Genomic DNA, 19,866 nt, shown 5'->3' with positions numbered 1-19,866 from the left:
CAGGAATTAATTGTTAACCTCAAAGCCAACGAGCCTGCTCATAGATTCGTCTGTGCATTCGTCAAACAGCAGTTCCCAGAACTTTGTGCTACTTTAAAGCCAACCAGAAAAATCTACCTAGCATAGTATATTATTGTTATTATTATCATTATTATTATTGTTGTTGTTTTTACCAGCCTCCCAACATATTCTCATATGGGGAAGTGAAATAACAATCTTTTGACAGAGCACCTTGGTGTTGGATTAGCAGTCTAACATTGCCAGATACCCACCTTGAAAAACAAACAACCTTCACAAGTCACTTTCCACACTATCTATAAGCTAACTAGCTAAGCTTGGTGGCTTGGCGAGCCAACTGGTAGCTAGTTTAACCTCTGAGTTGTGCTGTGTTTACCCCCTTGGGATGCGAAGTCATGATCTGCTGGACAGGATGCAGGCACTCCATGAGGCTAAAACCCATTGGCCCTAGCATCAATCGGCATTGGGGAGTGAGCTGGCCTCTGTCTTATTAGCTCAGTCACTGCCCACATAATAGCATAAATGGTCAGTCTTGACTTGTATATGATTGCAAAACGTTTTTAGAACTGTTTGTACTTACTGTGTTGTCTGGAGTATAAGTCTCATCTATGTATAAACTGTACCTTTTTTTCTGTATTATCAGCTCTTTAATTTGAGATTTTTATGCATTGTTGTCATGTACTTTGTATTTTTGGCATTTATTCTTTAGTCACTGGAGTTAATTTTGTTTGGTGCTTTGATTCCCAAGAAAGCCTGATATAAATAGTTATTATTTTTATTAATAGTGAATGTGTGGTTTTTCTATTTATTTATTTGTTTGTTTTTGGTATATAACTCACAAATGGAGTATGCAGGAGTTGCAGGACCTCCCAAATTAGTAAAGACAAACAAAAAACACAACTTATTCTCTGTAAAATACGGTAGGTGAGGTCCATTTTGTATGTGATAAATGTTTATAAATGTTGTTAAAAATGTTAATGTAGATTACGCAAGTGGATATGTCGCCTCCTTGAGCACAGGAGGAATTCCTACAATAAACTTTACTGTATGTGTCAAGAAAAATGTCTCACAAATGTTCTATAAAATAAAAAACAGACCCTACCAAAAAAAAAGTGGTTCTAAATTTTATGCGTAATCAATCCAGAATTTGTTAATTTTACTTTCGACAGACAGACGACACACAGACATTTTTGTGATGAATGTGTCACAAGATATTTTTTATTCTGAGTGTTTCCTACCCAGTATTTCCTAGAGTCAGTGTTCTTGAATAGTGGTGGTTTTCCTTTACGACTGGTGTTTTTGTTTATCGCTGTTGGATTAGGTGACAGGTTCTGTTCTTGTCACGTTTTAACCATCAAGAGAAACTAAACCACGTAATACCCACGGCTGCAGTCAATGTGATGCTTAGCACTGCTAAAAATCTCATTGGTTCTCGTAGCATACTGTGATATGCTGTAGTGCTTTAGCCACATTGTGTTTTTGATTTGAGCCTGAATCCTTTGAGGCTTCCACTATGTGAAGAACATTATTAGACAATGACACCTTGCTGTGCTGTTATCTTTGAGAACAGTCATAGTAACAGTGCTGTCTCAACGGTACAACGCTAACCGAATTATTTAACACACAGTGTCTCTTTCGAGCCAGATGTGTTGCTTGGGGTCACCACAGTAGATCTGGTATGGCTCTGCATGCAGATGTGGTTGCCTGTCCTGATCCAGATCCAGATGTACGAGCAGATTGGGCGAGGGGTGGTCTTTGAACCCTGGGTCTTCTTGGTGTGAGTGTGAAAAATACATTCCTCTGAGAATTAGTTTGGAATTCTACTGCTATAATCCTGTAGAACCAAGAACCTATACAGTTTTCACACGAGCTGTTCAGAGGAGCTGCTCTGGAAAACTTGAATAGCTAATGTTCTTGCTTCATGAAAAAAATCAATGTAAACATTATGTACTTGCGTTATGATGTCATTAAGCAAACACACTCGAATAAATTATCACCATCGTTCCCATCTATCTCCAGGATAGATGGGAAAAGAATTTGGCCGAGGTATCTGCTCACTGAGTGGCCTCTAGTTTGTAATGTGCCATGTTTTTTATAAAATGCGTCATTTTCTGATCTTTAGTTTTTTGGGGGTTTTTTTAACTCTTGATAGATTCAAGATGTCATTGCTTTCTCTTTCTAATTGGACATACAGTAAGAACAATAAGTGTTTACACCTGTCTAAACCGCATCACCTTTTATAGATCTAAAAAGCTGTTAGAGTAATGATACAGCACTTACTCAAAGGATCTGCATCTTTTATTTGCTTTATTTATTCTGCTTTTTTATTTTATTCAGATCTTAACAGATTAGCACTCACGCTGTTTAATGATGTTGGAGAAAAGCTGAAGTGAATCTCTTTTACCAAGGCTGAAACATCTTTTTTCTTTTCGTCTCCCCTGTTTAAGTACATCGCTCTGGGTGATTTTATGAGTACATCGTTTTTATTGTACATGAAGAAAGTGCATATGCTTTAAAAAAAAAGAAGATGTTAGTGGTGAGCACTCAGGCTAAAATAGGTTCTCTCATAATGAGACAAGGGGAAAAAAGCTAGTTTTTTGTATTTTTTTTTTAGGCTGTGTATCTTTGCTAATTTTTGTTTAGCTTTCAAAGCTTCATAAACATTTACAAACAAACAAGTAGAGCATTTTCAGTTTTCTGATTATGTGAGACTGAACACTGGAGTCCTAACCGGTGGGATTTGATCTCTCCACGTAGAACGTGCTGATGGGTCTTCTGATAGTCAGATGGATCACAAACATCTCACACGTCTGCAAGGGTCCTCATTCAAGATTAATTTTTAGCATCAGGAAGAAAGTTTGGATTCCTGCATGGGGCTTCAGTTTGAAGTCTGAAAACAGCACTTTGAGAATTTGAGAAGTCCACCGATGTTTGTCTCAGTGTTTTTATACTCGTGCCAGCATATCATCTATATCACAGGCAGTTGTTGTGATTTCTTTGCCAACCCTGACAGCTGAGTCCATCCATTATATCATCTCACAGCAATAATATGCACAGTGTTTTACACATGAGTAGTAAAGAAATGCATCTGAGAGCTAGTCTCTGATGTTAAAAAAAAAACCAAAAACATTTTGAAGAGTTGTTTGCCTGATGAGAATGGTGTAGACTGAAAAAAAAATAGACACGGAACAGCTGAGTCTTCAGTTCAAGCTCAAGCTCCCTGATGGAAAATTTAGCTTGCAGCAGAAACCACAACTCAAGTGTAGGACTGGAACAGTGGAAATGTAAGCACAGCAGGCTCACTCAATGTGAAAAGAAAATACCAAAAAATTAAAACGTATGGTACATTAAGGATGTGCGAGCATTCTGCTGAACATTATAAATCATGCATGATCACCGCTGCTCCCCACGCAGAATACTACCTGACATGCACTCGTGTATCACAAACCAGCGTTTTCTCTGGTGGGAGCTGATTGTGTGAAAGCCGCTTAAGCTGATGAAGCTGTGGCTGGGACGGTGAAATTTTGATTCCACGCAGTTTGTGAGATGAGACAGCCGCTTCAGAGCAAACGTGACGGGACGTAGCATTGGAAGCCCTGCATAATGTGTCCACCCGCCTCTCTGACGAGATCTGATTTCCTCTTTAAATTTGAACTTTTTTTAAAAACCAGAACACTGTTTAGAAGCATGTTCTGTGCACATTAATCAGCCTTTACAGTATTTGGCTGTGGTATCATGCAGGGCGGGAAGTTTTGCTGTGGAACAGGTTTGCTCCAGTGTTTGTTGTGATGGTGTCAGGATCTGTTCTTTGTGTGGCTGTTGCAGCGCTTCACAGCGTGTTCACAGTGTAGCCTGCAGTGCACATTGTGACATATTGCAGCCGAGAATGGGCGCCTCCAGTCCAGAGGCCAAGGTGCTGTGATTCTTCCCTCTGACCTCAAGGCACATTGCCTGCACCATGTGAGGCTGTATTTTGGGGTTTTGTTTACATGGGCATAAAGGAAGGGAGCATTGATCGAAGGTTTGGGGTAACCATTGTAGTACAAATGTTCGTAAAGGAACCACACATCACAACCACTGTGTGAAGCTTGAAATATAGTAGTGTTCAGACTAATAGTAGTGCTATGTGACTAAAAAGATTAATCCAGGTTTTGAGTATATTTCTTATTGTTACATGGGAAACAAGGTACCAGTAGATTCAGTAGATTCTCACAAATCCAACAAGACCAAGTATTCATGATATGCACACTCTTAAGGCTATGAAATTGGGCTATTAGTAAAAAAAAAGTAGAAAAGGGGGTGTTCACAATAATAGTACTGTGGCATTCAGTCAGTGAGTTCGTCAATTTTGTGGAACAAACAGGTGTGAATCAGGTGTCCCCTATTTAAGGATGAAGCCAGCACCTGTTGAACATGCTTTTTCTTTTTGAAAGCCTGAGGAAAATGGGACGTTCAAGGCATTGTTCAGAAGAACAGCGTAGTTTGATTGAAAAGTTGATTGGAGAAGGGAAAACGTATACGCAGGTGCAAAAACTTATAGGCTGTTCATCTACAATGATCTCCAATGCTTTAAAATGGACAAAAAAACAGAGACGCGTGGAAGAAAACGGAAAACAACCATCAAAATGGACAGAAGAATAACCAGAATGGCAAAGGCTCACCCATTGATCAGCTCCAGGATGATCAAAGACAGTCTGGAGTTACCTGTAAGTACTGTGACAGTTAGAAGACGCCTGTGTGAAGCTAATTTATTTGCAAGGATCCCCCACAAAGTCCCTCTGTTAAATAAAAGATGTGCAGAAGAGGTTACAATTTTCCAAAGAACATATCAACTGGCCTAAAGAGAAATGGAGGAATATTTTGTGGACTGATGAGAGTAAAATTGTTCTTTTTGGGTCCAAGGACCACATACAGTTTGTGAGATGACCCCCAAACTCTGAATTCAAGCCACAGTTCACAGTGAAGACAGTGAAGCATGGTGGTACAAGCATCATGATATGGGCATGTTTCTCCTACTATGGTGTTGGGCCTATATATCACATACCAGGTATCATGGATCAGTTTGGATATGTCAAAATACTTGAAGAGGTCCTGTTGCCTTATGCTGAAGAGGACATGCCCTTGAAATGGGTGTTTCAACAAGACAATGACCCCAAGCACACTAGTAAATGAGCAAAATCTTGGTTCCAAACCAACAAAATTAATGCCTCGCAGATGTGAAGAAATCATGAAAAAGTGTGGTTATACAAGTAAATACTAGTTTAGTGATTCACAGGATTGCTTAAAAAGCAGTTTGAACATAATAGTTTTGAGTTTGTAGCGTCAACAGCAGATGCTACTATTATTGTGAACACCTCCTTTTCTGCTTTTTTTTTTTACTAATAGCCCAATTTCATAGCCTTAAGAGTGTGCATATCATGAATGCTTGGTCTTGTTGGTTTTGTGAGAAGCTACTGAATCTACTGGTACCTTGTTTCCCATGTAACAATAAGAAATATACTCAAAACCTGGATTAAACTTTTTAGTCACATAGCACTACTATTATTCTGAACACTACTGTACAGGACAAATTGAGATTCCAAATTTAAAATACTATAATTAGCCTTGCCTTAACCAAACTGTCCTCCTCTTTGTAGTGCTGCCCTCCAACTGGAGTGCCAAGTAGTGTGAAGGTTATTCCTTCTCTGAATTCAAGAGTGCATGAACATTGTTTCCTCTCTTCATTCAAGAGTGTGATCTTTCAGTTTGAGAGCATGGCTTATTAATTTTGCTCATTCTCTAAGACCCAGCACATCCTCAGTTACATTTTCTTCTTCTTCTTCTTCTTTTTTTAGGGTACTTGGCATTCAGCTTAATGGTGCATTGCCACCACCTTCTGCTCCACAGTGTGAATCAGGCAGTACCTCAGTCAGTGATCAGTATGCAGGAGCAGCTTGTCATGCATGTAGACTGTGGCATCTGGTGGCCACAGATGATAATGCAGTCATTTTTCATATATAAATCACTTTAAAATGTGAGGCACAGAACCAACCAAACAAGTTAAAAAAAAAAACCAACAGATTTATAGTCCAGAAAAAGCATTTAATGCTATATATTGCTCAAAATGAACTTGAGTGCACGTTTCTTTCATTTCCAAAGCCAAGGTACGGTGGCCACCAAGGCCAATGCAGCTTGTTCCTAAATAAGTCAAGGCATTTAAGGGACCTAAATACAGTATTACCATTGCCAGGATGTCTAGTTGACCAAATTGTATGATCATGTATCACCTGTACTCATAAAATGTGGACATTGTCCAAAATAATGATATTTTGGAGAATATCTTATGATTTCTGATGGGATTTGAACTCCAGACCTCTCACCGATGAGCTGTAGGTTCAACCAACATTGGTCCGAAATCTCATTGGAAGCCATATCTTTGATAATTTGGTGTGTGTGTGTGTGTGTATATATATATATATATATATATATATATATATATATATATATATATATATATATATATATATATATATATATATATATATAGTACTTTTATATTCAGTGTATAGGCTTTAGTATATATGTTGTATCATTCTTTTAATGCACTAAATAAGTTCATGCAGTTTTAATTTCACATTATCTGCAATGGCAATAAATGATAAATGGTATTCTATTGTCACTCAGTTATGTCATGATTTGTGTGAATAGCACGCCGCCTGCTGGCAGGACGTGGTATAAAATAGTTTTCCTTGCATCCTTTAAAGCGTGCTCATCTGTCTCTTCACGTTGGATCCCATCAGCGTGTGTGTGTGTTTGTGTCGGAGCCCTGGCAGCTCAGTGAGACACTTGCCGTGTTTTTATCAGCTGCTGGATGTGTCAGATTATTTAATCAGCGCTGATTCACGGCGCCTCATTCATGTTGCCGCTGAATGGTCATTTGCGATATCTCCTGATCGTCTGTGTTATAGATTTTGATAGTGACATTGGACTTTCCTTTCCTTTCTCTCTTCCTCCTTACTCAAGCCACTCCAACTCCTTCCTTCCTCTGCTCTCCTCCCTTTGTATGTCATCTCTTTTCCTCCTCCTCCCACTCTTGTTCGTCTTTTTCTCCCTAATGCCACTATCCTTCTTTCCCTCCTCCTTTTCTCTATACCTCCCTGCTCTAATGTGTCCTATCTCCTTTCATGCATCATTCTATCGTCTTCCCACTCTTCCCTTTCCTAATTAAGCTTTCCCTCCCTTTTATTCCTCCTTAAATCTGTTCCCTCTCAATGTCTCCCTGTCCACCCATCCCTTATTTTCTCCCTAATCTCTCTCTCTTTCTCCCTTCTTCTCCCTGACAACACACTGCCTTATGTAACCTAAGGCTCTGGGTATTAGTTATATGCAAATCCACACACTTATATTTATGTGACTTTTTCTCTTTCTCCATTTGTTTCGCTCCATTCCTTATTTCCTCCTCCACCTCATCCTCTTTTCTTGCTCTTCATCCCTCTCCTCCTCATTGCATCCATCTTTTCTTCTGCTCTTTACTTTCTTCACCCCTCTCTTCTCTCTTATCCTCCTTGTTTTTTTTACTTACTCACATCTCTCTGCTGTCATCCATCACTTCCTCCCAACACTTTGCCTTCTCCCTCCTCCCCTCACTCCTCCCCCTCCCACCCCCTGTAGCCACCAGCGGTCTAGAGGCGGAGAGCAGTAGGCGTGGCGGCAGCAGCAGCAGCAGCGGCGGCGGCGGTGGCAGCAGCGGTCACGGCAGCCACAGCGACGGCAAGCACAACAGCAGCAGCATCAGCAGCGGAGGTGCAGCCCACTTCAGGTCTCCATGGCAACAGAGCGTGAACGTGTTCGGCTCGTGGAGCAGGCCGGACTGTGTCGAGGAGCTGCACCAGCAGGCGCAGCTCAACCTCCAGAGCCTGCTGCAAGGTAAGGATGGACGGAGAGAGAGAGAGGGCGGTGGAGGGTGCGTGCACCATGCTTCGAGTAGGAGGGAAAGGTGGCGAGGCAGGAGCAGAGGTGGGCGGGAAAGTGTTTACATCCATGTGTGGCGGTGAACTGCGTCGACAGGGTGTGTGCTGGCCACCTACAGAGTGTTAGCATGCAGACACACTGCTGAGCGGCGTCTCGTTACCTTTCACTCACTCATCACATGTTCCTTACGTGTTGTTTGTTTTTTAAGGTGGAATGTTGTTAATGTTAATATCTGTTTACAGCAGAGACGGCTTCGTGTGGAACATTTGTATGAACTAGAATACACTGGAGGGACTCTGGGTTTCTGGTCATGCTCAGGTACTATAGTTTCTATCTCTCTCTCTCTCTCTCTCTCTCTCTCTCTCTCTCTCTCTCTCTCTCTCTCTCTGTGACTCATGCTGTCTCGCTCTTTACTCTGCCCTTCCATTAACAATGACAGTAGATTTGGAGCTAAATGACCGAGGGGGTACCGGTTACATCTTCATGCTGGAGTGGCACAAAGAAGCATTTTGTTAAAAAGTAGTAGAAATTTCAGCTGTCATTTAAACATTGGAGAGACTTGAGCCAAGATGCCATCTGATTTTATTTGAACAAAGTCCTTCTTTGTGCCATGATGCTGTACCTGGTGATGCACCTGTACCTGTGTGACATTTTCTCCAGTCACATCCACAGGCGCTTGTGTTTCCTTCAGTTATCATTGGTGTCTTGGAAGCTCCCCTCAAGACTCCGCACGGTTTCCTTTCACTTCAGTTTATTTGTACAGTATTTATGCCGCATCACATCACAGCAGACGTCACCACAAGGCACCACACATGAGCAAGATTTAATCCTGACCCACCACATGAGAAAACACATTGGCAACTGTGGTAGGGAAAACCTCCTTGAGGCATTTCTAGATTAAATGAAGAAATCTATAGCAGACCAGATTCAGTGGGGGTGACCATCTGCTTTAGCCTTACTAACAAAACAAAACAAAGCAATGAAATAATGTAAAAGCAGGCTAAGGACTTGTCAAACATTAATGGCTAAGCAACCATATACACAAGAAGCGATGGCTGAAAAGACGGCCAAGAGGTGAAGAGCAGAGTCCCACTAAAATGGACACAGCTGGCACCAGTTTGGATTGATGAGTCATTAAATAGGACATTACCCAGTATTTCCTCAACGTTAAACATGCCCAAATCACAGTATCCTATTACTGGACCTAATACCCAATAATACCCCTGCCCCATCTCAAAGTATTTGTGTGTAGGCGGGCTATGATGTTCAACAACTTACTGCAGGTCCCGTGAACTCTCAGGATGTTCCACACAGCAGCCTGATCAAACAAATCAAGTGTCCTGGACTCATTACGCCAACAGTAATATGTCTTCAACCATCTTAAGTCTGGCTAAGTTGGAGGTAAACAATTTGTAACTGGTACTGAACTGTTGTACAGGAAAGACAAACTGGTTTGAAGTGCTTTTGAGAAGTTATATTTTAGGAGTTGAATAAATAATTGTCTTGTTAAAACTGACAAATTACTCAACAGTAAAGGTAATTGGTTGCTGAAGCCTTTGCAGTTCTTTTTGGCAGGTCTGTTAATGTTTCTGGGTTGAAATGTTTTGGTCTTTAGCTGCAGTTGTGGGTTGAGATGCATTTGGATGTTTATACTTCCAAGATGCAACACTTTAGTTTGGTTTTCTGTCTCAGTGTTATAGATGTAGTCCAGTGCAAGGACACAGACTGTCCCCTGTGCCTTCGAGCAACCTGTAGCCTGGATATCGTGTTTTGTTTTTCTTACAGTGGTTTGAAATACGCATTTGTACTTGTCGTTCTGATTTATACTTGATCCATGTGTAGGTTCTTGTGTGTGTTTTGTTTTATATACCAGTGTCCACTTTTTGTTATATAACACTGAATCAGTCAGCTCCCCACCTCTCTCTCTCTCTCTCTCTCTCTCTTCATCTCTTCTCTTTCTCTCTTGCTCTCTCTCTGTGTCTGTGACCATACTCACCATCATTCTCCCACTGGCCTCTGGTTGGTAAAATATTCATGCTCATCCTCGCTCTTCATGACTCTGCCCTCCATATTTATGAAGCTGGTTGTCGTCTTCTGGTGTAGACGGCTCTGCTGAGTTTTTTTTTGCCAAGATTTGACTAGCTTCTAGGTCCCAGCTCCCAGCAGTGAGATTTCCCATTTGTGCTAAGTGGAGAACATTGACCTATAGGTCAATCATCAACACCTTGCCAAAGAAAGACAAGCAGAACCAGCTTTTTTTTTTTTTTGCATGTTTGGGCTTATTGTATGTGATCAGAATACATGCTACACTAGTGACAATTGTCCAAATCCATTTTTTGACATTTGACCCTATCATAGTTGGGAGTGATCTAAATTCTCTTGATGTTCATGTTCTGCAGTGAGGAAAAATGTTGACAGAGTTTGGCCCTATATCCATACAGCATTTTTTTTCTCCTTATGGAATAACGCTGAGAAAACATCCAACCGTTTCAGCATTTTCAGTGGTGGGGGAAAGCCTGTATGTGGAAGTACTTCAGTGGCAATAATAAACAGCTAACGATTAACATAATGTACGGTGATAAAAAGTACTCACCCTCAGCAGGAATCTACTGTCTGTCCTATCTGTCACAGATAGTTTTATGACAGATTTTGTGTGGCAAATCAGCTGACTGTAGACAGAAACATTAAAAACGAACTTCTCTCCTTCTGTGAGGGTGAAAGGTTTTGGTCTGTCTGATTGGTTGCCTGGAAAAGTGCTGCTGTAATGTCATAGCACTTTTATGAAAGTTCAGATATTTTCAATTTAAAATGTTTGGTGTCTCGGTGGCTGCTTACACTGTGTTCTCACTGTTTCAGGTCAAAAAATGGACACTTTCAGTGGCATAATTATCATTTGGGAGGGAGGAGGGAAAATGTCCAGCAAGATTTAGTAGATATTCTGAGTAAAAATGATTTTTGCTCACTTTATTTTGGAAGTATGTTTCAGGGAAATTGATACATTTACATCAAGGGGGGGGGTTTGAAGTTGATATGTGTGACATAATGAGAATGACTCCGTCCATCATTACATCCATTATATTGTGAAAGTGTAGTGACACGGACCCACAACAGGGGGCGCAAATGAACGGTCAATAGATGAGCCAAAAAGTAACAATTTAATGTTGTGAAGGAGCACAACGAACATACAGACAATCTCAGAATATGATTACAGTCAATCCACAAAGGTGACGTGTGGGCAGGCTCGAGGATAGAAGACGTCTGTCCTGAGAAGAGCCGGAACCACACGATTTCCGCCGCCACCGAACCTGGGGAATACTGGAGCCGACAAGTCCCGAATTCCCAGGTGATCACCGTCCCCGACTGTCGGATCTGGTACTGCTGGCGAGAACAAAGACAGTCAAGTGTGGGTGTGTGTACACCCAGTAACTATTATGGTGGGAATGCCACCTCCACCTCTCACACAATATCCTGCTGAGTACCGCAGTGATTCCTCAGGGAAAAAGAGTGCAGTCCAGCACTCAATCAGCTCCCGCAGACAGAGGATAACAGGTACTCCTGCAAAGACTCACAATATACAGATTGATGTGTAAAACACAAACGGCTGAGTATACTACCTCCAGTGAAGTACGATATCTCGGCAACGAGGTGGAGATGACGTCTGGTCTTTATGGAGTGAGAGGACGTTGAGTAGATGGGTGACAGCTGTCAAGAGGTAATGAGTGACAGCTGTCACCCCCGGCTGTGTCCGTGGCGGCAGCGCCCTCTCGTGCCTGAAGCCCGCACTTCAGGCAGGGTGCCCACTGGTGGTGGGCCAGCAGTACCTCCTCTTCTGGTGGCCCACACACAACACGTTATCTACCTTATGGCTAGGTTAGATCAGGTCTGGGGGCACAGCTCTACAGCTGGATGCAGCGAAATGCGCAGCAGTGCATGCTAATGGATCTGAACTGCCGTTGAGCCTCAGTAGAGGTATATGCTATCTTAGCGCCCTCTAGGTCTAGCACAATGTTTCTGCAGCTACAGATCTTCTTGTTTCACTGCTGCTCTTCACATTACCATTAGAATGACTTGGTTTCCTTTGTAGAAGTTGTAGTTTGCAGACCGTCTTTTCCAGAGTGGAACTGAAGCTTTCCCGGCAGCGCGTGTTGGCATCATTCCTAAATGAGACACTTTATTTTGTTTTGGATGTGTAATGACAGCAAGGTGATCCTGCTGAGACGCTGTTGTCCCGCTACACAGATCTGATTTCATAATTTATAAGTTGGAAGGAATTTTTACTTTCACAATTGTATTTTTCTGCATCAGATTCTGGTGCAGGTTCGGATTCATAAATATTTGAGAGAAGAAAATAACACTTAAAAGTATTGTGACGCTGGGAAAACATGTACAATTCATGATTTATTAAGTAAAGAATCTCTATCTTGAATTAAGGTCCATTACAGGCATTACACAACATTTTAATAGTGTTAAATTATTTATGGCCACATTTGTTCTTTACATTTGACAAAAAAAAAACATATAACCTGTTGCTAGAATCCCCATTTTAAGATAGTTAGCATCACAGATAAATGATGGTACCCATAATTGGCCGATCGTATTGACATTTTGGCAGCAACATTTATTCTTGAATTTCAACCCAGGTCTGTGTAATTACCATCAGAGCAAATTTTGCAATGGTAAGCTAAAGTATTGCCAGATTTTTTTGGTCATTGTAATTCCGTTACCATGGAGTTGCGCATTTGCCTCAAACACCTGATTTAAAGGTTACAGGTGTGCTTGAGTTATGTGCGTTGATGTTTAGTTCTTTGACAGGCAAATTTGTTTCATCACCTCATGATGTAAACAATGTTCAAGATCAAGATGCGTGTAATGTTAATGATATGTGTCCAAAAAGTGAAAAATAAATCAATAAATAAATAAAATCAGCTTTAAACATAGCAGACATACGTTCCCGTTACGCAACTGTTAGCTTATTATCCAGGAACTTACTTCACTATGTATCCAGCGAGCTGACCCCGCCCAGTTACTACAGTCACTCAACAAATACAATAAAGTTGTAGTTGTGGAATTAAATGTCATGAAAATGCAATGATGAGCACTGATTCACATAAACAGGGCTTGAATCCAAAAGTCAGATTTGGATGCTAATCTAATGAATGTTATAATAAGGTTCATGCTGTAGCAAAAATAAACAAACAAACAAACAAAGCCACATGAGCCAAAAGCTTAAATCTGAGTGCTATTTTGCATTTAAGCGATTTTGAAGGATTGTTCCTATTAATTCACAAATATAAATACGCATTATACATATAATACCTTTAAATTTTTTTAGATTAAGTAACATCTTGAATTTATACAGACGGGCCTCAAAAAAAGAGAGAAATCAGTGAGACAAGAAACGAGAGCGACCTGAGTCTGAAGTACGTTTTGGGATTTCCCTCATTTGTCCAAGCAGACTGAGTCAGATGGAAGCTTTGAATGAAGACGAGAGCAAATGAAGATTCTCTTCAGTGCATTCGATCAGTCAAAGGGCTTTTTGAACGTGAACATAGATCGACACATTCAGTGCAGTTCAGTTCAATTTAATCAGCTTATAAAGTGCCAAAACGCAACAAAAGCCGCCTCACACAGAATAGTTTTTTTTTTTTCAATTTTTCAATTTATTTTAATTTATATAGCGCCAAATCACAACAGAGTTGCCTCAAGGCGCTTCACACAAGCAAGGTCTAATCTTACTAACCCCCAGAGCAACACTGGTAAGGAAAAACTCACTCTGAGGAAGAAACCTCAAGCAGACCAGATTCAAAAGGGTGACCCTCTAGACATAAATTACAAAACAATTCACAGATTCACAATTCACATTTACGAGGTCTGTCAATAAAGTAACGGCCCTTTTTATTTTTTTCAAAAACTATATGGATTTCATTCATATGTTTTTATGTCAGACAAGCTTGAACCCTCGTGCGCATGCGTGAGTTTTTCCACGCCTATCGGTGACGTCATTCGCCTGTGAGCACGCCTTGTGGAAGGAGTGGTCCCACCCCCTCGTCGGATTTTCATTGTCTGGAAATGGCGGAATGATTTGGACTTTTTTCCATCAGAATGTTTTCAGAAGCTGTTAGAGACTGGCACCTGGAAACCATTTGAAAAATTTATCTGGCTTTCGGTGAAAATTTTACGGGCTTCACAGAGAATAAGGACTGTTACTACAGCTTTAAGGACTGCTTTAAGGACACTTGGCGCGCCACGAGCTGCGACGAAGAGGCAGAAAACGCCAGATCATTTCTAAGCTGATGGCTCTGTGGATACGAGACCGTCGTGTGCACTTTCTCTGGTTATCACAAGAGCTGGACATCAGCCATTTTCCGGCCAATTTCACTTTTAACAAGAGATTTTGTCATGGAAAGCCGCGCGGCTGATGTCCAGCTCTTGTGGTCAGCTTAGAAATGTGATCAGCTTAGATCGGGACAGTTCTTGTGATCAGCTTAGAAATGATCTGGCGTTTTCTGCCTCATCGTCGCAGCTCGGAGTGCGGCGTGCTGAGTGTCCTTAAAGCCGTCCTTAAAGCTGTAGTAACAGTCCTTATTCTCTGTGAAGCCCGTAAAATTTTCACCGAAAGCCAGATAAATTTTTCAAATGGTTTCCAGGTGCCAATCTCTAACAGCTTCTGAAAAAATTCTGATGGAAAAAAGTCCAAATCATTCCGCCATTTCCAGACAATGAAAATCCGACGAGGGGGCAGGACCACTCCTTCCACAAGGCGTGCTCACAGGCGACTGACGTCACCGACAGGCGTGGAAAAACTCACGCATGCGCACGAGGGTTGAAGCTTGTCTGACGTAAAAACATATGAATCAAATCCATATAGTTTAAAAAAAATAAAATAAAAAGGTCCGTTACTTTATTGACAGACCTCGTACAAAAGTAATTTATTCTCACAGTTCAATATAAAATTTTAAATAAATAAGTACAAATTAAAAAATTCAAATACATAATTAAAAACAGAAGTAAAAGAATAAAACAGATAAAAAAAAAGCTATTCATAAGAAAGAGAATAAAAATAGGTTTTAAGTCTTGACTTAAAAATGTCCACAGACTCCGACTGCCTCACGGTCACAGCAAGACTGTTCCACAGAGCAGGTGCACGATAAGAAAAAGTTCTTTGACCTGCTGACTTCTTCTTCACCCTTGGAAGACAAAGTAGTCACATGGTCTCAGTATGGGCGAGCTGCTTGATTTTTAGTTGCTGTTTTACTGACTTTATTGAGAGATTATTATGAGATAGACTGCTCGTCTTTTGTCAGGAAAATGTTCAGAATTTGAGTGTAATTCACTAAGATGTGAGGATTTTCTGAGGACATGTTTTAGGCACAGGTTCTGGGTTGAAGCTGCTTCTGCAACCACTGTTTTAAATAAGCAAACTGAAGGAGTTGTTGGCTCGGTCCGTTGGTGGACGGAGCAAATTGATGATAAATAAGTTGTCTTCATCCTGAAAAGCAGTTTGCAGCAGAATACTTGGCAATGACTGTGGCCGTTTTGTTGGATTGATAGATTGATTATTTGAATTTCATTCCTGAGTGACCTTCATAATCTGGTAGCCTGTGTTTGAACCACAAGATATCAGCTGCTTCTCTGCGAACAAGTCAAGTGTCTAAAAGTCCTTTTGTCTGTCTCATTCTGCCTCAGAGTGACATCATTACGAATGAAGTGAGACAAACTCGTCTGTCTTATTTCTTCCCTTAGGAGTCTTTTGGACGCGTCTTTTACAAATACAGTCTGAAGTGTAACCAATTTAAATCCGACAGTTCAGCAGCATTTGCATTTATTTCAAGGTGCCAAAAGCTGAAGTCTGATTAAAGACGGGGCTGGACTGACGGTGTCCTTAAGGTAAAGATGAGTAGACGTGTGCTTGGACAGCTGCCACTTTGAATCTTCAGAGACCTTTCAAATACAAGCACTCATCAAGTGCATGAGTTTCTTAACATCTGATGTCCGAGTGTCAGTGAGCAAAGCATTTATCCTCCGGTAGAAGCTGTACAGTGACAGGAGGCTCTGCCATAAATAAGGATGCATTCATTTTATGTGTGCTTGGAGTGGGTTTTTTTCAGTATTTGTAACATTTCCTGGCACATGCATGGTTGCCAGGTTGTTGGAATCACATTAAGGCCACTATGTTCTCCAGTTAGCAGCAATTAGGTTCGGCCGGTGTTGACCCTGTGAAGACTTTTATACTCCATATGCACTCTGGCACCTCATCCTTCATGCATGCGTCTGGAGTGTACATAGAATTTGGTGGACTAACCCGTGTTCATATTATCCCATGCTGATGTAAAATTTTAGAATTTTTGTCTTTCGTGCGTATTGGAAACAAACTCTTCGGTTACGCCAAGAGTGCATCATGAGGCAGTATCAGTATAGTCGCTTGGTTTTGTTGGGGTGACAGACATTTTGGGAATCACGTTCAGAATTCCCCTTCAGAGGTTTCTGGTGTCTTGGTGGCTTCCCTCACTCATCTCCTTATTGCTTGACAACTGTCGACTACATACAGATTTACTGTACAGTATTGTGCAGCTTTGATGCAAATGAAGTCCAAATCCTATTCATTGACTTGAAAATGTTTATGTATCCATCCCCTGACCCGTCTGAAGAAAAGTGGCTGTAAAGGTCATTAGTTCTATTATTGGTATTATTTTAATCCTTATGGTTATTTTATGTAATAACCTCAGGCCCTCTGAAAACAGAGGGACTGTGTCTAAAAATGTCTGTAATTCCTCAGTGATTAATGTGATATTTTTCTGAAATCCCTTGAATTGAATCTGAACGTCTACACGACAGACACACCTTGACTGTTTCACTTAAACAGTATTATGATGATGTACAGAGGCAAAAACACAAAGATTGTGTCCCCGTCTGACACCTTATGGACCTGACTGCAAACTGACCAGAGGACCAGAACCCAAACTTGAAGAAGATGATTGGCTCAGTCAGAAACACGCCTTGCGGCTTTTCCTGACCAACATAATCTAGGCCGCTAACTGCCTGACGTTTCCTTCTAGGTCACAACCACCCACAACCATTTTCCTCTAATGGATCGATTATTTGTGTCTGTTAAATCTGTTGGAATGAAGACGTGACATGCACATGGGAGTACACAAACACACACACACACACACACGGCTGCGTGCACGTGCTGTGCACAAAGCGTCGTGCTGGCTGCGGTGAAAGAGGCGTATTGTGAATTTGTGTCCCCCTCACTTTGTGTTTCTGAAGGGGAAAAGAACGGCTGACCCAAATGTGACACAGCCGACGTGCATGTTGTCCACGGTGGCTGGATTCATGTATGAATGTGTGCACTGCATGCACAAATTCCAAATTCTGCACAAAGACACAATTATCTTCTTTTAAATTAAAAGTCTATAGCTGAGCGCTTATATTTATTTGTTTCTTACATAGAAAATGGACTTATAGTTGTGCATAAATGTGAGACATCCATGCACACAAACACAATGTACAGGTTAGTGACACATGAGTGAGTGCTCGGCCCGCTGGTCTTGTTCTTGATGGAGGCTGGGGGTGGGGTAGGTCATTCCGAATTGCTTTGTATGTGTTTGTGCGCATAAGTGGGAGTGACCACCAGCATACCTTTATGCTCCTCCTCCCTGATTTTTCCCACCACTTTATCCTGCAGTCATGTAGCTGAGCTGCACTCATACCAGCAGAGCTGCTATCTGAAGCATGGATCTACAACTGTTTACCTTCACGCTCCTTCTGCTGTAGCGCCGGAGTCAACTTCTGCCGGTCAGTGTGCAGGTCCACCAGGACGGCTTTCAAACATCAGTCAGAATGATCCTGCAGGCTGTGGAGGCAGATAACCAGACAAAATGCAGCTCACGCAGCCTTTACTTTAGTAAAAGCAACAGCTGCACAGTGTGAATTTAATAGCACGTAAGTACTGCATTCAGAAGTTTGCATATCATGCAAAATATAATGCAAAAGTGCAAATTATACCAGTGTTTAGTGGTTTAATTTCTAAAATAAATCATATTGCATTAGTAGAAAAAGTTTGCATGAGAGCTTTTCAACTGAAAGTAATCCGTAACTGTTGGGGGAATGCATGTAGTTCTGCAAAATGATCAGTCTCGAGTGTATGACTTTATGCATGTATTTAATTAGATTCACTGCTGAACTTGTTCAAAAAAGGTGCTTTTTACTGCCGATAGCAGATTAGTGATCTCAAACTGGCAGCATGGGGGCCGCATAAGGTCCTGAGCCACTGCTTAATGATGACCTGAAACATATGAGGGTTGAACTTATATACAAGATAATAGAATGAAATTCATGAGCATTTTTGCAAACATTAAAATTAAGCATGAATTCATGCAAAAAAACAAACAAAAAAACATTTGTCTCAATCTCAAAAACATTAACTAATAATTTGCCACATTGGGAGAGTGCTTCGTGTGTTTCTCTTCCTGCACTTTGTTTTATCTTTTCAAACAACTGCAGCAGTTTAATTCTTTTATAGAATGATGAAACCAATAAAAGGAAGCCATTACTGGCCTGAAGACATTGTCATCTGTGTTCTGTGATTTTATTAAAAAGTACATTAATTTCCTTTGAAGGTAACAGAATAAATCGATCCTGAATATATTTCCACGTGAAACACGGCGGATTGTGTTTGTGTCTTTGTTTGTGACGGCGCTCTGCGAGCAGCTCCTCCTCCTCCTCCTGTCTTCCTGCTCTCCATGTGGACAGATTGGTCCTCATTGACATTATGTTGTGTGAAATCACTCATCCTCTTCCATCCTCCTCTCTTTCTCCACCTACTTTGACTTCATCCTTCTTGGCCTCAATCTGTTTTCCGCTTATCTATTTTTCATCCTTCTTTCACTGCCTCTTCTTTAGCTTCTGGCGTTTTGCTCTTTTTGCTTGTCAACTTACTCGAACATGATCTTTTTACATCACTTGGTCATTTGTATCTTCTAAATCATGCTCTTTGTGTCCACACTCTCTTCCTCACTCGTTGTATGTTTTCTTTCTTTTCTCCGCCTCCTTTATTGCTCTTCTCATCCCCAGTTAATTCTTCTTCTTTATCCCCTCCCATCTTTTTGGACTCCTGCTGAATCCTCACTTTTTTGGGCCTCCTCAGTCAGGATGGGCTGAGTTTTAGCTTCCGCCGGCTCACCAGCTGATCCTGCTCTTTTGCGTGCAGCAGCCGAGCACTTTTTAATCAATTATTTTTAACACTGCACACGAGGCACTTCTCCATCACCGGGACGGGTGAGACGCCGCCGTGCATGCAGACAGTTTTCTAACACCATGCTTGTGTCTGTACTTTGTGCACGACACTTTCTCTTGCTCACCTCTGCAAAACATCCACAAGATTTGTTTTCCACTGTGTGACGTTACAGTCATTAGAGTGCCAATACACTGACAGGTTGGATATGCAAATGATTTTTTTAAGGGTGTGTCTACATCCATTCATTGCTAAAGACTGGGTGTGGACATCAGGCCTGCACATTTCTGTGAGTACTCACTTATAAACGAGAACCATGCATAGAAGTGGCTTTAGAAATCTGATGAATTTCTGCTTTTGTACATACACACAGGTATAGTTGTAATTTCACACAGAGTTGTGACTTTCTTGCTAATGCTATTCATGTCTGCTTCCTCCCCTCTGGTGCTGCACAACAGGTTGTCATCTGCAAACAGCATGCACAGGGGCGCTGCTCAAAGTTGGAATCAAAGAGAGAAATTTGACACAGGTTTTTGCTTGACGTTGTGTATTTTTGAATAGTTTATTCATGAAGTTATTCCTGTAGCGTTTACCAAATAGCTGCATTTACGGTAGCTGTGGCTAACATGAGTCACGATGCAGCAATGCTGCACCAACTGTGA

General features: G+C 41.2%; 1 protein-coding gene across 1 annotated transcript in view; it reads left to right on the top strand.

Annotated features, from left to right (window-relative positions):
* Positions 1–19,866, top strand: part of nhsl2 (NHS-like 2) — a 108,119-nt gene that overhangs the window by 67,737 nt on the left and 20,516 nt on the right. The window contains exons 2-3 of the mRNA XM_034164974.1: positions 7,669–7,704; positions 7,807–7,923. Of these exons, the coding sequence (XP_034020865.1) occupies positions 7,669–7,704; positions 7,807–7,923 (153 nt within the window). The remainder of the gene's footprint in view (positions 1–7,668; positions 7,705–7,806; positions 7,924–19,866) is intronic.

The sequence above is a fragment of the Thalassophryne amazonica genome, chromosome 23, assembly GCF_902500255.1.
Source record: "Thalassophryne amazonica chromosome 23, fThaAma1.1, whole genome shotgun sequence".
NCBI classification, from domain to species: Eukaryota; Metazoa; Chordata; class Actinopteri; order Batrachoidiformes; family Batrachoididae; genus Thalassophryne; species Thalassophryne amazonica.
The sequence above is the reverse complement of the archived record's forward strand: the minus strand, read 5'-3'. Positions and strand labels throughout refer to the sequence as shown.